Consider the following 19735-nt stretch of genomic DNA (forward strand, 5'->3'; position numbering starts at 1 on the left):
TCGACGGATAACCTCCAAGATTGATGCAAGAATATGCCGCAGATCTACCGCGTACATGCCTCGATTTTAGGGCTTGTGGGACCTGCCCCATTTGGCACCCCAATCGAAGCTGTCGCTCACGAAAATCCCGCAGATGACGGGTGCCAAAACTAGATCTGAGCTGGGTTCGCTGGGAACCATGATTCGCGCTCAAGAGCTTATGGTACCTCAGGTGAATCTCATCAAGAAGTTATTCAAACACATCTCGACAATGTGAATTATGCATTTGTTCTGGATGTCATTTGTTTATTTTGTATACTGCAATTGGCTCTACGTCATAGCCGAGGGCTGGTTATTCACGTGGGCGGTGACTTGTGGCCGGCAGAAAACTCGATGACATTCAGCGCTGGCACTCTTGTCTTCACGACTTGCCCCATCACACTCCCTCGGTCTCTCTCTTACTCTCCTTTTTGTGTTCATTGATCTTGCCCACAGCAATTGTGGGCGTCGCCATCACGTCTCGCCCTACGTCCCTTTTCTTCCTTCGTATCGTCGATCGATCCGCAGCTGGTTCTGCCTTTTCTGCCTCCGGGCCCCATCCCTGCAGCCGCTTCCGCCTTTCGGGCTACCCCCACCTCCCACCTCTCTTCTGTCGCTTCTACTCCAGCAAGAAGAAGAAATCCAATAAAATGCCTCCCAAGAAGGCTCAAGTCCAAGAGAAGGTCCTTCTGGGCCGTCCTGGCAACAACTTGAAGAGTGGTATCGTATGTGAGCAATGGTCCCCACCTTTTTTTTTTCTGTGTTCTTTTCACAGCACAGTCCACTTTTTAATTCCACACAAAACTATTTAAACCTCTTCCGCCCCCTTTTTCTTTCCTTTTTTTTTTCTTCTCCCCAATCAATCCAACTAACAATGGCTTCAGGTTGGTCTTGCCAATGTCGGCAAGTCGACACTCTTCCAGTCCATCACCAAGTCCTCCCTGGGTAACCCGGCCAACTTCCCGTATGCCACCATTGACCCCGAAGAGGCCCGCGTCATCGTCCCCGATGAGCGGTTCGACTGGCTCTGCGAGCATTACAAGCCCAAGTCGCAGGTGCCGGCCAACTTGACCGTGTATGATATCGCCGGTCTGACCCGTGGTGCTTCCACTGGTGCCGGTCTGGGCAACTCTTTCTTGTCGCACATCCGCGCTGTCGATGCCATCTTCCAGGTCGTGCGCTGCTTCGACGATGCCGAGATTATCCACGTTGAGGGTGATGTTGACCCCTGCCGGGATCTGACCATCATCAACGAGGAGCTCCGTATCAAGGATATCGAGTTCGTCGAGAAGGCCCTCGAGAGTCTGTCGAAGCAGACGCGACGTGGTGGCCAGTCGCTGGAGATGAAGAAGATGAAGGAAGAGGAGGCCACTACCGCCAAAATTCTGGAGTGGCTGAAGGAGGGTAACGACATCCGCAAGGGCAACTGGGGCCCCAAGGAGGTACGTGAACAATTTTTCTTTGCTGCTTGCCTCTGCCCACCACACTCCCTTTTTTATGATGAATAAGAGCTTTGCTCGATAATCCCAGCTCGTCGAGTGCCTCATTTAAATACTCACGTCGAGGTCACATTGAGATCATGTCCCTGTCTGATTGGAGTTTTGGTTCTACTTGCGTACACCACTCGGATATTTTCCAGGCCTGTTATACTGACAAACAGTCTGATAGGTCGAGGTCATTAACCCTCTGTTCCTCCTGACGGCCAAGCCCATTGTGTACCTGGTCAACCTGAGTGAGAGGGACTACATCCGCCAGAAGAACAAGTACCTTCCCAAGCTGTTCGAATGGATCAAGACCAACTCGCCCGGTGACCCTATACTCCCCATCTCGGCCCAGTTCGAGGAGCGTCTGGCCCTGATGGGCGACGAGGCCGCCGCCGCCGAGGAGTGCAAGAACCTGAACACCAAGTCTGGTCTGCCCAAGGTGATCACCACCATGCGCCAGGCCCTGAACTTGGCCAGTTTCTTCACTACCGGCGCGGACGAGGTCCGCCAATGGACCATCCGCAAGGGCATCAAGGCGCCCGCTGCTTCCGGTGTCATCCACACGGACTTTGAAAAGACCTTTATCCAGGTCATTGTGTACAACTACAATGTTCTGCGCGAGTACGGCGATGAAGGTGCTGTCAAGTCGGCCGGCAAGGTCATGACCAAGGGCAAGGACTACGTCGTCGAGGATGGAGACATCCTGCTCATTAAGGCGGGTGCCGCCAAGGGCTAAATGCAGATAGCTTCCAATCTATAAATGACGTGACTTGCATTCGTTCCATGAATTATACAGTAGACAATGTAAGAGCTGGAGAATATACGCCATTACCAGCTTTTCATTTGAATGACCCGAAAGAATCAAGCCAGCAGAAGCCCAGTTGTATCACGTGACGTTATCATCCCACTTGCCCGCTCGCGTTCATTGTATTGCAACCACCACCGGCACCATGTTCAAGAAAGAGTGAGTTGCCTTCGAAGCCTTTTGTACCAATATATGAGCTCTGTGGGCTTTGAAAACTCTGGCTTCAGCTCCTTGCACCGCAATGGAAGCCAGACAGTGCCTCCACCTCCCCGCACTGCAACTATCTGGCCGATGAGCCCGCCAGCCAGCTGCTGTTGGCATAGACAGCTCGTTTAACTCATCATTTGAAAGCCCAGCTAATCAGGATCTTGTTCAGTATCCCCGCGAGCAACCGCTCCAAGGTCAAATCCTCCGTGCAGCGCGGCCTGCGCCAGAAGCTGCTGGAGACGTACCCGGGCTTTGAGCCGTACATTGAGGAGATTCTCCCGAAGAAGGCCTCATTGGAAGCCGTGAAGCTGTATGTTTCTCTCTCCTCTCTCTCTCTCTCTCCCTCTTCCATTGCTCCGCAACCAATCAACCTGTACCCGAGTTATTCGAGGATCATCATTTCTGATAAACCACCATACTAACATTATTTTTTTTTTTTATTTTGACAATAGACCCGACCGCGTAACCCTCTACACAATAGACACAACGCCCCTCTTCTTCCAGCCTATGGACGGCCCGCCCATCCCGCACCTCCGCCTCATCCACGCCTTCCCCACCGCCCTGCCAACCATCCAGATCGACCGCGGCGCCATCCGCTTCGTGCTGTCCGGCGCCGCACTGATGGCCCCCGGACTGACCTCGCCTGGTGGGCGACTGCCGGATGCGGAGCATGGCCTGGAGGCTGGGCAGGTGGTTGCCGTTACGGCGGAGGGCAAGCAGGAGGCGTGTTTAGTGGGCACTCTCAAGGTTGGCACGGAGGAGATGAAGAATAAGGGGAAGGGGGTTGTTATGGATGAGGGCCATTATCTGGGGGATGGGCTGTGGCGGATGCAGTTGGATTAATCGATTCTTTGGGGTTGCTGTTGTTGTCGGTTGAACTCTTGAGGAGATAAAAATGGTTTGCTTTTTCTTTCTTTCTGGGTTGTTTGCATATACCACGCTTCCCATGATGATATGTTGGATGAAATGAAAATGATACGATTGACCTTGAGGTATAAAGTAGCATTGGACTTGATGTTAACCCCAATGCTTTAATAGGGTCTTCTACTGGTCTTCCGTGTGCTATAAAGACCCGTTGCACTCACTCCAACAAAAAATGCATACCCCTTCAATCAAATCTCGCTGCCACCCCTTCGACACTTCCAGATCAGGCCAGGTAGTCCAGAACCCATGCGGCAGCCCGGGGTACAGATAGCACTGAGTTGAAATACCCTGTTCTCGCAATAACTGTTCAAAGAGCAGCGCCTCGTCCCGGTGCGGATCCCAACCATACACGTAAGAAACAGCCCTACGAGCGAGATTCGCATGCGAGGGGACGAGGAGCAGCGAGAGGCGCTTGTCATCTGGCGGGGCGCCGTATATTCCTGGAATATCAGATGTAAGATGTAAGATTCGAACCCAATTATTCAGGGGAAAATCAGATGAAGAGAACAGAGAATCAAATCGAGAGGAAGATGTACAAATCATACCGGCGAAATAATCAATCAATTTGCGGGTCAGTCTCGGTGCATTGGAAGCCGCCTATATTTAGTGTGCTGATCCAACCAGATCTATAACTTGATCTATATCCAACGAACAACATCAAAACAGTCCTCAAGCCCAGTCGGAAATAGGTTCTCCGGCGCCAGACGATACTCGACGTTCAGCACCAGCAAAGGAATCTGCACAGCCAATGCGCGGCACGAGGCATCGTTGGTTTCGAGTCCACTAGTTACAAAGCCCCCGCCATGCAGATAAATGGGCAGTGGAAGAAGATCGGTCTGGTGCGACTGTCGGTACGCCCTCACGCATATGGGATGGCCGTCACGGGCGGGAATGTGGAACTCATAGATGGACGGTCCTGGATGCGGTGTGATAGGCAGATGGTTTCGGGTCATGGGGACTCGGCGGGTATTGGGAGCTGGAGTAGTTGTGATGATGGTTAGTTTGTTGCATATAAGTGGGCGTTGTTGGAAGGTTTGGGGTTATAGTCACGACGTACGTCGATCCATTGGGGATCGCCCTCAGCTAGATGGCGGTATTTGGCCATGCTGCAGGAGTGAAAAGGGAAATAGAGAAGAAGAGCAAAAAGAAAACGAGCAACAGAAGTCGGAGCTATATCGAATGGATGCCAATACAAATCTCATCTTCATCTAATCAGATTCTGATCCTCCATTTCCCCCACCACTTGTGCTTGAGATATCTCACGAAACATGCAGGTATCCTAGGCCCAAAAAGACAATCTTTCAACAGCGCCTCTTTTGAAATGTCAAATGCAATATGCAGTGTATGCGCTTTGACAATCTTGCGTGGGAAAAAAGCGAGGAGATCACCGACACCTGGGTCCTTCGGTTTCTCGAACCTGACATCTGGAGGCCCATAGGCAACTTCGTGATCAAACACCATAACCCAGACGACGCAATTGAATTGGATATATTCAAGAAGGGATTTTACAATATCTCCCTGCAGATGAAGTACAAAGTCGGCTCCGCTATCATACGCTTCCCGCAACGCGGAGCTACTATGTTTCCTGAAGAAAAAGTGCGGAACGAGATGGCCATTATGCGGTATCTACACGACCAAACACAGACGCCACTCCCATTCATCTTTCACTCCGGCAGAGATGGTCCTCTAGGACTCAGTTCTTTTATTCTTATGGAATATGTTCCGCACCACACACGAAGATGTACGACGCTTTGAACATACCGGGATGCCCGCCCAAAGAGCGTGGAATCATTGACCCGAACATTGGCGAGAACAAGCTCGAGATGCTATACGGGCATTTAGCAGATATTCTGCTTCAGCTCTCAAAGCCATTCTTTCCTCAGATCGGATCGCTTCGCCAGATTGACGACTTCACCTGGGATGTGGCTATCGGCCTTTGTCAATGAATATGAACGACCTGATCAGGGTGGGATCGCTACCTCGAGCGAAGCTACCAGCTCTATCAACGATGTTCGATTTCGAATCCCTCGCTGAGTTGCATCTCACGCACTTGATAAACTAGCGGAACGACGCGATAGACTCGGCAGACGATTGCCGCCGCAAGTTCATCGCGCGACGCCTCTTCTGCAAGCTTGCGCGAGAGCATAAACTCACAAACCTGGCGTTGAACAACGGTCCATTCAAGATCTGGTGCGATGATCCTCGGCCCGCGAATGTTCTCCTAGACGATGACTTACATATTGTGAGCGTCGTCGACTGGGATTTCACCTACGCAGCCCCGGTTGAGTTTAGCTATCCGCCGCCCTGGTGGCTTTTCATTGGGAAGCCTGAGTCCTGGTTGAACGGGTTAGAGGACCGGACTAGCCTGTTTGGACGCCAGCTGCAGACTTTCCTGAAGGCAATGGTGGGTCGCGAAAACACGGCTATCAAGCAAGGTCGTTTAACACAGGACCAGCGGCTGTCAGACGCGATGCGTCACAGTTGGGAGAGCGGGGATTTCTGGGTGGCGTATGCTGCGAGGAACAGTTTTGCTTTTGATGCTATCTACTGGCGGCAAGTCGATGCGCGACTTTTTGGTCCTACTGCATCTAGTCCTGAAGATGTGTGGAGACCACGCGTTGATTTGTTGGGTGACAAGGAGAAGGAGATGGAACGGCTTGTGGCTCGCAAGCTCGAAGAGATGAAGGCAGAGTTCTGGCATGGGGCCCCGATGAGTATACACGATCTCTATTAGACATCGCGACAGAAGGCGCCGGGGAAAAGCATGACAAAGGAGAGGAAGCTTAGGAAAATATCTGTGCGTGAGATGTATTGATGAACTAAAGGATGGGTGACCATGCCATTGAAAGAAAGTCTTCGTTTCCATGAAAGCACACTAAACCAAGAAATCTTCGCCGACTCCCGGTCTATATACATTGAGAAAGGCCCGCAGGCTATAGACATAACCATAACGCCCGAAACCCTGGGGAATACAAATTCTCAACCATCGTGGCTGTCTACTGAATAAGGATACTCGTCTGATACGTCGCCATCATGCCCATTCAAATGCTGCGAGACGGAAGACGTCTGAGACATAGATGACCAGGACGGGGACCGGGTGGGCAGACTCAGCCCAAGACCCTTCACCCCGGCGGACCCGGATCGTGTTGCGGAGCCGGGTTGGCCACCGTTGACAGGAGACCGCGATCGCAAGCCCACACGGGCAACTGCGCGCTGCAGCATCTCGCCCGAGGCATCGAGGGCAATGAGGAAGCGGGCCAGCTCCGCACAGAGTTCCCAGTCGCCCTTCTGCGAGGCCAAGCCAATCAAGCGCACCACGTATTCCTCGATGCGCCCGTCATTGTGGTGCTCCTCGTCTTCGAAAGCTTGCAACACGAGGAGGTACCCCACTGCCGTCTTGAGCGAATCGAGTTTCAGAGCCTGTTCGAATAGGTCCTTGGGTGGGGGAAGGTAGGTGAAGAGTGTGCGCCAAGACCGGAGTTCTGTCTTGCGGGTGCACTGCACCACGATGTCGAGATACTCTCTGATCGGAAGCGATGCCTGGAGAAAAGTGATGACGGTCGGAAGAAGCGGCCCCTCTCTTGAAATGTGCTCGTTGGTCTTGTTGGCTAGGCTCTCATTGTCCACTTCGTCGTCCAGGACGTGATGGAGAAGGACCTCCAAACCATGGGCAAAATATGACAGATGCGAGAAATGTCGGCACAGAGACATCGCAGCCGAGGTTCCGTTGTTCATCAAGCTGTACTGAAGGAAATATGGCAGGAAAAGATGTGTCTTCAGAGAAAATGTTAGCGCTTGATCCAGGTTAATCGCAAGCAAAACCTACTCGGATGGCGAATTTCATGGCAGTGAAGTTCACATCTCTCCGTTGCATCATTTCCGACTCGACGCCCAGCACGATACCCTTGTTCAGCAGCACGGACAGTGGATAGAAGTCCAAAGGAATGTTGAGCGGTGCCGGCACCATCTCCTGCTGGAGAACATCCTGAACATCATTCCACGCTAGTAAATCTTGACCACGGAACATCCAAAGAGAATCCCTCAACGAGAGGCTGCTGTGAGACCCTCCTAATGCCGTTTCCGCTGAAGGGCTGACTGGGCGAGATTCATCAATTTGAGGACCAAAGTTGAAGGAAAGCTGGTCGCGCATCAAAATATAATATTCGACATCATGAGAGATGACACGCATATCATACTTCAATGCGCCCATATCGGATACTGTCGGCTGCAACAGGACCAGATTTCCATCGACAAGAAGCAGAACAGAGGCGACTTTCACGTCTTGCGAGGGATCACCGCTTCCTATGGATCTATTAGTAAAATATTCTCCCCATACACCTTCATACACTACATGACTCACGCATCTGATCCTCGGGCAAAACCCAGCTGATCGCCCGCACCCGGGTCGGTGCCCGAACAATTCCATTGAAGGCAATCTGGCCGACAGGAACAAGTGTAATCTGAGGCTGCATCGAGTTGATGATATAGTGATATAGAACGTTGTCGTAGGTATAGACCAGCAGAGAGTCTTCTCCAGAAGGACCGATGAACACCACCGGTGATGGTAGATATTCGATGTGCATGACAGAACTGCTATTGAGATAATCCTCACGCGAGTAAAGGCGCAGCTGGAAAACCTGTCAGCTTCCTGCCAGAACCAAAGCAATGAAGAAACATACCTCATATGACCCGTCGCTCTCAACGGCAGCAATCAAAATATGTCCGTACCAGCACATCCCACCGCGGACAGCGAATGAATTCTCGGTCTTCGAGTCCTCAAAGACTTTCCATCGACCACTGTTCACACTGTAATGGGCAAGACCCCGCCGGCCTGCAATTGCGACATACCGTCCATCTTGAGACACGACGCAGGACCGGATCGGCCACTGTGAATGGAGGTATGCGGGAGGATACTGAGCATGATGCCACAGCGAATCCTTACCCGAGATGGTCATCAGGTCCGGGAGATCGTGCCCTCGATAGAGGATGAATTCAGTCCCGGTCTGCAACAAGCCTCGCGCCAAATTCGCCGACGAAAAACAGCCAGTCAATGCGCTGCGGGCCGTTTCCAAAATCCAGAGACGCCGATCATTCTGTCCGGACAGAATAATGTCGGATCCTCCGCCGATCCAGCAGCCGTTCGAAACGCCCGTCAACCAACCCTCGGCATTTTCTTCTGCCAAAGCAAGATCCACAGAGAAACTGTTCCCTCCGGGTTTTCCAAAGACACTCCATGTTGTCCAACCACGCTCGTAGCCTGCAAATAGACAATATCCGTCCGGCGAATAGTTCATAAAAGTCAAGTTTCCAGTTGTAGTGGGTGTTGCAGGGAGTTGTAGTTTCTGAGATAGAGGCACGTTGCCCGTGTAATCCTTCGCCGTGTAAACCAGGATTTCGCCATTGGCACAACTCACAGTCAACAGCGAGAATCGCGCGTTAACTACCACCTTGACGGCCTTCTCGCCGTCATATTGCGGGTCATGGAAACAATGTCCTCGGAAGAGTTTCTGAGATTCTTCCGGGGTTTGTTGCACCCCTGGAACTCGCTGTACCGCGTACGCCTGTCCACTGCTGGTGAGCCATATCAAAAGATTTATGGCACGATCATAAACCATGTCAACCACCGAGACCTTCTTGGGCGTGCCTAATATGCGGGACAAAAGCTCGGATGTGGTTTGCGTTCCACCTGCCTCGGGGGTCCATCGGATACACTGTATGGCTGGCGGTTTCAGAGTCGCAACCACAAGTTCTTGGTCCAAAGCCAATGCCTTGAGAATTCCAGACTCGATCTTGATTGCCATGCGAAATCTGATGCTTATATCCCCAACAAAATTAGCATCTTCGACAGCTGCGAACTGCGCTAGCTGGTGTCGCCGTGGCTGCGTGGAATGATCAAAGCGCTGCTGGTAGACGCGAGTTGTCGGGTCTGATGCCACCGAGTATGTGAGAAGATATCCATGGAGGGTTTGCACGACCAATATTGTCGAATCTGGGTGCATAAGCAGTGCAACATTTGAACCGTATGTCTTCAACGAATATGGGGACCGAGCTATGGCTGCGACGACTGCCGTGGGCTACCGCGATAGTTAGCTGCCACCTCGAAACAGGAACATCACATCACTCTAAACATACCCTGGTCTGCCACAAAGCGATCGAAGAATCAGTCATTGTAGCCAGCATATGTCCCGTGCGAGATACGCAGAAGCCCTTGATGGCCTCATCTTCCCATTTCGGTGCCTCCGCTTCGGCTGAAGGTTTGGGCTCCGGCTCATGATGCTCATTTTTCTCAGAAGCTGTATCTTCCTCGCCATCCTTGTCTATTGAATTGCGATCTTCGGAGTGGGGGTGCGGATGCTGGTCATCTGAGGACACATAGGCGATATCCGGGCCATTGACCGCATAGACCCGGGGGACGCCATGAGGCCAGTACATGGCTCAGCTCAGCTCAGAGAATGTATTAAAGCTGGTCGTAGATCTCATATGGAGTCATCTCCGGAGAGACAGTCGAGCCACGCGAGTCACAGTCGATCATCCAACGCGCCCGATGCTGAAGGAATATCACGTGCGGGAGCTGTCCCCCGCATTGGCCGATCAGCTTTCCGCTGTTTTTTTTCTTTCCCGTCAAGTCTTCTTTGATTCTTTGATTCTCTCGTTTCGCCTTATTTTGGGATCTCGATATCATGGTATGACTCTCTGATTGGATCAATTACCACCGGCCACTAACCTCATGACCTCTCAGGCTCCCACAGAAAGCAAGAAGCGCCTCGCTCTGGCTATCATTGATTTCCTTGGCACCAGCGCGAAAGATGGCACCCTTACTGCCGACGATGCCGAGTCGATTGAAATCGCCCAGTCCTGTATCGCCGACACCTTCAAGGTGGATCCGACCGACGAGGCGGCCGTGAAGGTTGCCGTGGGTGGACAATCTCTGGCCAGCATCTACAGCGTCTACGAGAAGCTGCGGAGCAAGTCGTCGCCGCAAGCGGGTGGCGCTGCGCAGTCTCAAGAAGACAAGCCCAAGGCAGGCGCACCTTCGCCAGAATCCGATAAGCTGAAGTCCGAAGGAAACGCCCTTATGGCCCGCAAGGACTACAGCGGCGCCATCGATCAGTACACCAAGGCCCTGGAGATTGCCCCCGCCAACCCCATTTATCTTTCCAACCGCGCTGCTGCCTACTCGGCGTCCAGCCAGCACGACAAGGCAGCCGAGGATGCGGAGCTTGCGGTGTCCGTCGACCCCAAGTACTCCAAGGCATGGAGTCGCCTCGGCCTCGCTCGTTTCGACATGGGCGACTACAATGCCTCGAAGGAAGCTTATGAGAAGGGTATTGAGGCAGAGGGCAACGGTGGCAGCGATGCGATGAAGCGTGGTCTCGAGACTTCAAAACGCAAGCTCGAAGAAGCCAGCCGTGCCACTGAGCCCCCTTCTGAGGAGCTGGACACTGCCCCCGGGGCATCCCGCGGTGGCGGTGGTATGCCCGATCTTTCGGGCCTGGCTAGCATGCTTGGCGGCGGCCAGGGTGGCGGCGGCGGTGGCATGCCCGACCTGGGTTCGATGATGAACAACCCCATGTTCGCCAACATGGCGCAGAACCTGATGAGCAACCCGGACATGCTCAGCAATCTCATGAGCAACCCCCGGCTCCGTCAGATGGCTGAGAACTTTGGCCAGGGTGGCGGCATGCCTGACATGTCCAGCCTGATGAGCGACCCGAACATTGCGGACATGTAAGTCGAGTATCCATCATCGTGCTATATACAACTTTTCTAACATTGCCGCTTACAGGGCTCGCAACATGATGGGTGGTGCTGGACGAGGAGGCCAAAACTAAGATCAACGGAATGAACGACGGACGACGTTGAAGAAGACACGATCATATTCTACTGTGGCGAATTCTAGTTTCAGCAGTACTCCTTGGAAAATCTTTTTCTATAGCTTGGTCTTTCAATTACTCATACCCACGCCTTCCATATCAATCTCTAGATCATTCAAGGGCGGTTGAGTATCACCAGCACTGATTTACGTAGCAATCAAGTAGATGAGCTCAGATGAGTACGGAACAACTACTTTCATATATATACACTGCTTCACACCTCGACATGGCCGCAATCAGTATTCACTCAATAGAAACCCATCCTGCCGCAAGTATCTCAATCGAATCCCCTTCAAACAATTCAAATGCAACCCAGTTAGTGACGAGGGGAGAGTGGGAGAGGAATGCAACAAAAAAAAAAAAACACAACGCCAACGGAACACCTCACAAAATCTGAACAAGTGCCAGCAGATCATTTTGAGTCCAATGCCCAGCCGCGAAGTCTATGAAGAAGGAGACAATCTCCCTTTCGTCGATCCAGCGCCTCGGGTCTTGGAAAAACACAAGAAACAGGCGCATGGATGACAGAAACCAAGAGGAAGAGAAAAAAGAAGGGCGACACCACAAGAAGCATTAATACATGAAAAGAGAATATCCGATTAACCAGCGAAGACCAAATTCCGGCGGCCACTAAAACAGACATAAGCGTAAAGTCACCAGGTCCGACTGGCATGATATCGAACAAGCCGTATTGTACAGTTGGGGAGGATGATGAGACAAAATGTAAGGGTTTGTGAGATCCACGAGAGAGAAATATCGTTGAGGAAAGAGAGATGGTCCAGGAAAAGGGGAGACCCAGTCGGCCGGCTTAGATATAGTCGCGAGCAGCCTTCTGCAGTTCGATCAGTCTCCAGCCCCGGGTCTCAGGGTTGTTGACTTCATCCGGTATCCGAGTGAGACCGATGGCGTAGGTGACCAGCTGCACCTTGTCCTCCATGCCGGCAGCCAGTTCGCCGCTTTTGACATTGCGGTAGACGTGGACTTCCTGAGTGCGGCAAGTGACGACAAACACGGGAATATCGCCAGGATCCAAGATACGGGCATGCGTGACGTCCACACCACGGATATCCAGAATACGGCCGTCCGACTTCAACCCGGCAGTGGTGTATTGCTGAGCGAGAGCAGCATAGACGTGGTACTGGGCGTCAGACAACCACAGCTTGAGCGTCTCAACATCTCCCTTGACGTAGGCATCCAAAACTTCCGGCAGCATGTATTCACGCATTTCCCGCAAAAATTCCTCCATTTGGAAATTGGGGTCGATCTCGCGGAACTTCTTGATCACCTGGGCAGTTTCGCTCTCGGCGAAAAAACCGGCAACCCGATCAGAGATGCTGCGCGCCGTGCTGATCAGGGGGTTCTCGGATTCGTTGTAGGTTTCCTTCATGGAGAAGAGTTTCTGCATCATCGGGTTCGAATCCTTGAAGGTGCGCCACGAGTCCTTCCAAGCAGCGTCTTTGTGAATGGTGATATTCGTACCAGCGCTAAAAGAGATCAGTCAGATATAGACAATCAAAACCCTCAATTCTCTATGAGACTCACTTGGGATCCTCGACAGCTTGTTCAACCCTGCGAGACTTGCCAGACTTGGCCTCCATCTCTTCCCGTAGCTGTCGCTGCTTGCGACGCTCTTCCTTCTCCACCCATCCACCGTAGCGGGAGCTGCTACCGTCATCGATGGCATCCTTCACACTTTTGTAGGCCTCGGTCTGGCGAACGGGTCTCGTGGCCCTTTCGATCCCTGAGCCGGTGGCGTTGACACCTTTCCGAACACCCTGAACCACAGGAGTATTCCACGTCCAAGCAGCCCCCTTCCCAATTGCTTGACCGGTAGACTTGACAGCCGACGAAGTTCGGGAGCTCGCGGCGCCCGAGGCAGCCTGATAAGCCTCGCGTGCACGCTTGATGTTCTCGCTCTCGCTAAACTCGTGGGCAGAGGAAGCAAGCGCCTTGGTAGATTCGTTCCATTCTTTGGATGCCTTGAACTCAGTCTGGAGCGTCTCACGGAACACCTGCCAGGGAGATTTGTCTCCGTGGGGTGGTGGCGGCGCGTCCTCTTTCTTCTCCTTTTTATCTTCTTTGGAACCTTCACCTTCTGACTCGGACTTGGCATCTTCCCCCTTTTTCTCCTCTTTTTGCTGCTGTTGATGCTGCTGCTGCCACAGAGGTGTTGCGACGTGGAATGATCGGGTCAGAGGGAGAACGGTGAACGGCGAGACGAGCTGGGAGACGGGGAGATGACGGGATTGAAGAGCACCCCTCAGCCCCTTTGTTGAGAGTTTGAGTGTCTGGCCCGAAACTGTCGAATACAATAAAGCTCGGGAAGAAACTCGTTGTGACACTGCTCTGAGGGCCGGGGCCTGGGACCTTAAGGTAGCCGCTCGCGCGACAGACATCTTGGCCGGAATCATGCTCTGGGGGGGGGGGATTGGTAGAGGTAGTAAGAGGCAAGAGAGATGAAAATGTAGGGGAGAGCAAGAAATTCAGACGAGAAAACACTGGAGAAACCAGCCCGGCCCGGATGTCAGGTGAAGAGAGGAAGAGGCGAAGGTTGGGTCGAGGCGGAAGGGAAAAAGTTGCGATGCCAAGCCTTCGAAAAACTTCCAGTGTTTCCTCTCGGTCCGACCACTGTTCTCTTGCGACACGCCGGGTCCTGCTTCCTCGGACTTTGGATTTCATTCCGTGTGTGCTTCAGACATTCAATTGACTTTGAAATTACCCTCTTGTTCGCCTCGTTCATCCGTCATTCCTACCCAGCCTCGAAGTCTCCCCGTCACGATGACTTCCTTTTCGATAAACGCGCTATTCAAGACATTGCCGCCAGTAGGCCGGCAATGTCACCCACGAATCTCCTCCTGCACTATCCGACCTTTCTCATCGTCCCCGAGGGCCTCTCTAAACCAGCGGGACAAGCCCCGGGATATCGAGAGGCAGATCCTCGATCGAGAACCAGAATCGTCCGCCGAGTCCTCATCGCCGCTCTCCGCAATCACCAAAATGATGCAGGGAGATAACCCAGCCAGTTCGTCCTCGCAGGCCTCCAATTACTCCCGAATGGCCGAAAGTCTCGAGGCCGACGTGGTCAAAGACCCCTATTCCGACCGATCGCCCCCTCACCACCTGCATGTCTACTGCCACAAGCACAATACCGTCATCACTCTGACGCGGCCAAATGGAGAACCGATGATGACAGCGAGCTGCGGCCAAATTGGGTTCCGCCACGCTGGTCGCGGAGGCTTTGACCCGGCTTACCAACTGACATCCCACGTTATCTCTCAAATTACCGAGAGAGGCTATATCCTCGACATTAAGCGGCTAGAGATCGTCTACCGAGGGTTTTCAAAGGGCCGGGATGGGTTCAATAAAGTGCTGTTGGGGAATGAGGGACGGAACATTCGGGGGCTTATCACCCGTGTGTGCGACGCGACTCGGGTCAAGTTTGGCGGTACTCGCAGCAGGCACGTTCGCAGACTGTGATTATATGCCCGTTTTACCTGGAATCCTGGTATCCAGTTGTTACTCTAGGTCTGGTTGTGCTGGACATTGTGTGGACCTCATTGGGAGTTTTCAAGTCAGTCCCGCTTGTCCAATTTTATTGTGTCTGTATACTAGCCATTTCTCTGTCAACAATATCCTCCCCAATGCATTCTCCCGTGAGAAAGACAAGCTTGAAAGTTTTAAATAGTTGCTTCAGTTGATCCACGATAGACGGGGCATTACCTAAGGCGGTATAGCGCCAGCTCCCAGCAAGTTCTCGACTCTCGCTTTGGATTCACATTCTCTCCTGTTTTCTTCTCGTGTTGGCTTCTTGCTTGTACCTTGTGCTTGATTCTCAGTTTTTATCGCCTGGTTCTTTGTTCTCGGTTCTGACCAACGCGCCCCGACCTCAACCCCGGATTGCTGCCTGCAGTGGAATGCGCCAGAACTCCTCTTCCCCGCGAAATCCCACAGCGCCCAGATTTTCTTGCTTCTCGGCATTGAGGACGACTTGATGATTGCTCGAGACATTTTGCTGGGCCGTCCAAAACCGTTTGGATGCACCCTCTAAACCCCTTTCTCCGTGCCTTCTTCCGAAGCACTGTTCCGGGGCAGTGTATACCCGTCGAGAATCATGTAAGTGGAGCTCCCTTTTGACCTTCCCTCGGATCATCCGGAGTGACTGATCGGTGCGATATGTGTGGCATAGGTCTTACTGGTCCCCACGACGGAATGTTTAACGGGCTCGCGCGACCGGGAATCGAATCTGCAATACTCGGACCTCGTCGCGTCAGAGGAGTTTCTCGGAAGCCATGTACTGCGGATCCCGATCCACCCCGGCACTACAAATGGGAAGGAGGACTCAAATGTTCGCGACAGTAGAGGGAAAGCGAAACAGGTGACAACTTTCAATGGACGGACGGTGATAATCAAGGAGAACTTGGTATACAGTAACAAAGGTGCGGAGACACAGTTATAAGCTCAACGCGCTCAAGTTTGGGCAGAGCACTGATGGGCAGAGTACTGACTTGCGTACACCAGGCTTCAAATCCCTGACCCAAGCACAACTGCTGTTCGATGCCCTCTATTACACTCCCTCGAACGAGTCCCGACCTTGGCTCATTTACTATATCTCTCGACCGTTGATCGGCTCTTTCGATCCTGCGAGAATCATACCAGTCGCCGTACCTGGAAGCGAACGGAACAAGATTGATGTAACACCTTCTGACAAGAAACATGGAAACGAGGAATCGGGAGCCTCGCCCCCTAAGCAAGAGATCAAGTCTTTCGGCGAGCTGCTGGCCAACTTTCCCATGATCGCAAAACAAATGCAGCCGGGCCTGGAGCGACTGTTCCGTGAGTTTGGAAAAGAGCTCGGAAAGCCACTACCTCCGCCACCGTCAAGGTCGCCTTCTTTATCTGGGAGCGGGAGGGAGAACAAGCTATTGCGCACCCAGTCCTTCACGGATGAAAGTACGTCTGTCCGCAGTCGGTCATCCCGCGGTAGAGGGCGGCTCCCGTTCAATTCCGAGGAATATTTCGAAGACGATGAAGATCTCATGCGCCGAAGCCTGGAGACTGCAGTTACCGCTGCCATCGACCTCTTTCGCCTGGTGGACAAGCAGCAACTATCCTTACTTGGAGCCACCACCGAGCTAACCGGGCCTATGGTCGAGCGACTCATTGAACGTTATGTCGCCGAGCAAGTCCATGAACCACTTCTCTTTCCCCGTCTATGTTCCTTTCGTCAGCCCGAAGATGTGGAACTGGATTCCCGAATTCGACATATGGAAAGCATTGATGTGTCCCAGGTGGGCATCGCCGTTGAGGGCGGGCATGAAGGCAAGCGTGAGTTGATTCGTCGACTCGGGCGAGGCGTAGAAGAGTTTCGAAAAACAGCCGAGGCACGATGCCCCCATGACATGCTCCAGACCCTTTTGGGGACTGTCAAAGTCATCTCCTACCCGGGCAGTTACGATCGGGTGGATGGCCCGGCATCTGAGAAAGGAGGCTCTTCTGTGACCATCAATGCCGATGTTCTGGTATCGTTGCTGCTGGTCGTGGTCATAAGATCCCAAATCCGGCACCTTCAGGCTCGCCTGTTGTATATGCAGCACTTCATCTATATTGACGACGTGGACAGTGGCGAGATGGGTTATGCCTTGAGTACCTTTGAGGCGGTCCTCATGTATCTGGTGACGGATTCGGCAGGCCTTCGCAGGGCCAGTTCTCGGAACCGGCGTCTGTGGCAGGCCACCAAAGCGGGCAGAATATCCGACATGAAAGCTATTCTTGAGCCGAACGAAGATCATGAGTCCATAGACGACACCACTCCCCATGAGCCTGAGCGGAAGTCCGTTTTCTTCCAAACAGACGACTACGAGGAAGCGCCGCTTGAGACGTCTTCGCTATACAGCAATTCCGTCGACACGAATGGCGAGCTGCTACAGGACGAAGTTGTCTCTGAGGCACCGCCCTTGTCGCATGTGTTCCCATTCCAGACCTGGAGAGCTTCTTCGCCTTTGAAGGAGTCAAGGGAATCTCATCGCCCAGTGAAGAGGGTTTCGATGGACGTCCGCAGCTTGTCAGAATCATCGGCTGTGTCATTTCTCTCAAGAACGACAACAATAGGGTCTATGGCAAGTGGAATTGAGGGCGATAGCTCGATTGAGACTCTGACCAAGACGCAAGATCCTGCCGGAGATACCATACCTATGATGGCAGTAGAGAGCCGTCAGTCAGAGGCTTTGAAGTATCTCCTGACCCTGGAGGAATACTATCCCCTGGAAGATATTCTTCACGACACTAATGCCGATGGGACAACATTGCTGAATGCTGCCGTGCAGCTTGGACATAAGGAAATTGTCGACATCCTCCTAGACTTCCTTTTCAGCAAGACCGATGAAAGCGTGGTTGCGCTCTATCTGACCAAATCAGATGTTCATGGGCGTACAGCTGCTCACTACCTTTTCAGCACTCCTTCGCTATTAGAAAGACTTCCGGGTATTCTCCCATGGCGACAGAAGGATAAGCATGGCCAGACGCCACTCTTTGCCCTCTGTCGATCGTACGACCACCCCGAATACAAATTTATGGTGCAGACCGCTTTGACAGCGGCCCAACGCGCCCAAAGAGACGAGAAAGCACTTCAACTCGATGATCATGTTGATGCCAAGGGGAACACACTATTGCATATCGTCGGTGATCCTGAAATTACCACCCGAATTCTTCAAGAAAGCGATTGCGATCCAAATGCCACCAATGATAAGAGGTTTACACCTTTGATGATGGCCAGTAAGTATGGACGAGTTGATCAAGTTCGCATCCTCTTCATGGACGCGAGGGTCGACGTTCATGTCAAAGAGGCCCGTGGATTGACAGCGGTAGAGCTGGCCAAGGATGATGAGGTGCGAAACCGTATTGATGACCTTATATTGCTGTCCCATCCGGCTTCGGTGTGTGGGGACCCCTCGGGTCGTGTCACTACTGTCGTGCGCTCGTTTTTCGTGGAGGACGCAACCGTCCGTTTTATTCTCAAGTCTGGCGCACCGTATCCTCCATCGGAGTCTGTGGCATCTCGGCCGGGGTCGACCACTTACACGGTCACAACGTGCCGGCGCAGCTTCTCTGACTTTGAGAACCTTGCCAAGTGGCTTGCAGTCGAACACCCCGCGTCCTATGTCCCGTCTCTTTCAGACTTTCGGAACCCGTTCCAAATTCACTCGAAACCATCGCGATCGGTACTCCATGATCTCCAGGAACGGCTGGACCGTTTTCTCAAGACTCTTTTGACCCATCCGACGTTCTCGACCCACGAAATGTTGTGGGAATTCTTTCTTGTCCCGGAGCTACAGCCCGACATGATGGCTGACCGGTCTCGCTCCAAGGCGGCGGCGCTGACAGAGAGCATTGGTGATGAATACGCGCCCGTCACAATTGAGGGCATGCGCGATACCGAACAATTTATAAGTCACGCACAGGAAATGGTGCGCGGCGTGCACGCGAACACCCGAAGTGTGATCCGTCGCGGATACGCCCTACAAAATGGTGCCTCCGATCTCGCCGACGCTGTCCTTCTCTGCTCTTCAATTCTCTCTACTTTCCAGGAGCCCACCAATGCGCTCCCGGCGGCGTATATAGACGCCGTCACCCGTTATGCCACCTGCCTATCCACCTCCCGCTCCGACTCCTCTCCACTCCTCCAGTACCTCTCCGTTCTTACCTCCGTTGACAACACCACCGCCGCAATCCTGACCTCTCTCTCACGTCCGCTGTCCCTTATGTCAAGTTTGGCATCCACAAACCGGAGCATCGCCCGCTCGCGCTCCTCCCTCATTTCCTCATCCCTCCCACGCAAATTCAACCTCAACCTCCCGGGCTTCGAAGAGTCACGCCAGAAATCCGTGCGCGATCTTGAACAGAAGATCCACGATGACGAGGCCCAGGCGGCCCGTCTAGCAAAGGAGGTGACGTGGAACAAGGATGTCGTCGTCGGCGAGCTTGCGGGCTGGACCGAGTGGCGCGAGAAGGTCGGCCGCGATGCCATTCGTGCTTTTGTCAAAGATACCCTTGTCCGCGAAAGGGAGCGCGGCAAGCGCATTGAGCGCTGTTTGCGCAGTGTGCGGGAGATGAAGACTTGACTTACTTGTCTTGATACCTAATTTTCGAATAGATTTGCCCTGGATCACTCTGTGGTTTTTTTCTTTTTCATTTTCTTTTCTCATCTTTCCTGTTTTACCTTTCTCTCCTCTTCTGAATTTGTACATTCCATCGTGGACATGTGTTCGGCCCACTTCTTTCTAATTGCTTTCCGGTCTGTTTTATCGTTGACTCGGGCAGCCTTTGTTGGTGCAATATTTCTCTAACAACCTAGCGAGGGCGCGAAGCGATTGGCTTTTTCTCGTTGACTTTCTTCTCTAAGCTCCTCAGATCAATAGCTCGGCGAT

The 19735-nt window shown here is 52.7% G+C and overlaps 9 protein-coding genes across 9 annotated transcripts; 6 read left to right on the top strand and 3 right to left on the bottom strand.

The window, feature by feature from the left end:
• Window positions 1–668: 668 nt before the first annotated feature.
• NUU61_007735 (YchF/Obg family ATPase) lies at window positions 669–2238 on the top strand (the record flags this gene model as incomplete). Its single annotated transcript, XM_056658260.1, has 3 exons — window positions 669–743; window positions 903–1460; window positions 1687–2238. The coding sequence occupies 3 exons, from the start codon at window positions 669–671 to the stop codon at window positions 2236–2238; spliced, it is 1185 nt and encodes a 394-aa protein (XP_056508553.1).
• Window positions 2239–2452: 214 nt separating this feature from the next.
• On the top strand, window positions 2453–3357 carry NUU61_007736 (translation machinery-associated protein 20; the record flags this gene model as incomplete). The annotated part of the gene is made up of 3 exons (XM_056658261.1): window positions 2453–2466; window positions 2684–2824; window positions 2967–3357. The coding sequence occupies 3 exons, from the start codon at window positions 2453–2455 to the stop codon at window positions 3355–3357; spliced, it is 546 nt and encodes a 181-aa protein (XP_056508554.1).
• A 201-nt stretch (window positions 3358–3558) lies between these two features.
• NUU61_007737 (alpha/beta-hydrolase) lies at window positions 3559–4391 on the bottom strand (the record flags this gene model as incomplete). Its single annotated transcript, XM_056658262.1, has 4 exons — window positions 3559–3576; window positions 3619–3878; window positions 3984–4035; window positions 4092–4391. The coding sequence occupies 4 exons, from the start codon at window positions 4389–4391 to the stop codon at window positions 3559–3561; spliced, it is 630 nt and encodes a 209-aa protein (XP_056508555.1).
• Window positions 4392–4773: 382 nt separating this feature from the next.
• Window positions 4774–6172, top strand: NUU61_007738 (uncharacterized protein; the record flags this gene model as incomplete). The annotated part of the gene is made up of 3 exons (XM_056658263.1): window positions 4774–5060; window positions 5129–5376; window positions 5517–6172. 3 exons carry the CDS (start codon window positions 4774–4776, stop codon window positions 6170–6172), a joined length of 1191 nt encoding a protein of 396 aa, XP_056508556.1.
• A 245-nt stretch (window positions 6173–6417) lies between these two features.
• On the bottom strand, window positions 6418–9870 carry NUU61_007739 (RIC1 family protein; the record flags this gene model as incomplete). The annotated part of the gene is made up of 5 exons (XM_056658264.1): window positions 6418–7212; window positions 7265–7740; window positions 7799–8066; window positions 8118–9512; window positions 9571–9870. The coding sequence occupies 5 exons, from the start codon at window positions 9868–9870 to the stop codon at window positions 6418–6420; spliced, it is 3234 nt and encodes a 1077-aa protein (XP_056508557.1).
• A 248-nt stretch (window positions 9871–10118) lies between these two features.
• Window positions 10119–11270, top strand: NUU61_007740 (uncharacterized protein; the record flags this gene model as incomplete). Its single annotated transcript, XM_056658265.1, has 3 exons — window positions 10119–10121; window positions 10178–11166; window positions 11225–11270. The coding sequence occupies 3 exons, from the start codon at window positions 10119–10121 to the stop codon at window positions 11268–11270; spliced, it is 1038 nt and encodes a 345-aa protein (XP_056508558.1).
• Window positions 11271–12120: 850 nt separating this feature from the next.
• Window positions 12121–13723, bottom strand: tim44 (protein translocase subunit TIM44; the record flags this gene model as incomplete). The annotated part of the gene is made up of 2 exons (XM_056658266.1): window positions 12121–12796; window positions 12855–13723. 2 exons carry the CDS (start codon window positions 13721–13723, stop codon window positions 12121–12123), a joined length of 1545 nt encoding a protein of 514 aa, XP_056508559.1.
• A 367-nt stretch (window positions 13724–14090) lies between these two features.
• NUU61_007742 (mitochondrial 37S ribosomal protein uS11m) lies at window positions 14091–14789 on the top strand (the record flags this gene model as incomplete). Its single annotated transcript, XM_056658267.1, has 1 exon — window positions 14091–14789. One exon carries the CDS (start codon window positions 14091–14093, stop codon window positions 14787–14789), a length of 699 nt encoding a protein of 232 aa, XP_056508560.1.
• A 558-nt stretch (window positions 14790–15347) lies between these two features.
• On the top strand, window positions 15348–19429 carry NUU61_007743 (putative VPS9 domain protein; the record flags this gene model as incomplete). Its single annotated transcript, XM_056658268.1, has 3 exons — window positions 15348–15425; window positions 15499–15732; window positions 15785–19429. The coding sequence occupies 3 exons, from the start codon at window positions 15348–15350 to the stop codon at window positions 19427–19429; spliced, it is 3957 nt and encodes a 1318-aa protein (XP_056508561.1).
• Window positions 19430–19735: the final 306 nt, after the last annotated feature.

This window comes from Penicillium alfredii (assembly GCF_028826965.1).
Source record: "Penicillium alfredii strain IBT 34128 chromosome Unknown utg000010l_segment0_segment0, whole genome shotgun sequence".
NCBI lineage: Eukaryota > Fungi > Ascomycota > Eurotiomycetes > Eurotiales > Aspergillaceae > Penicillium > Penicillium alfredii.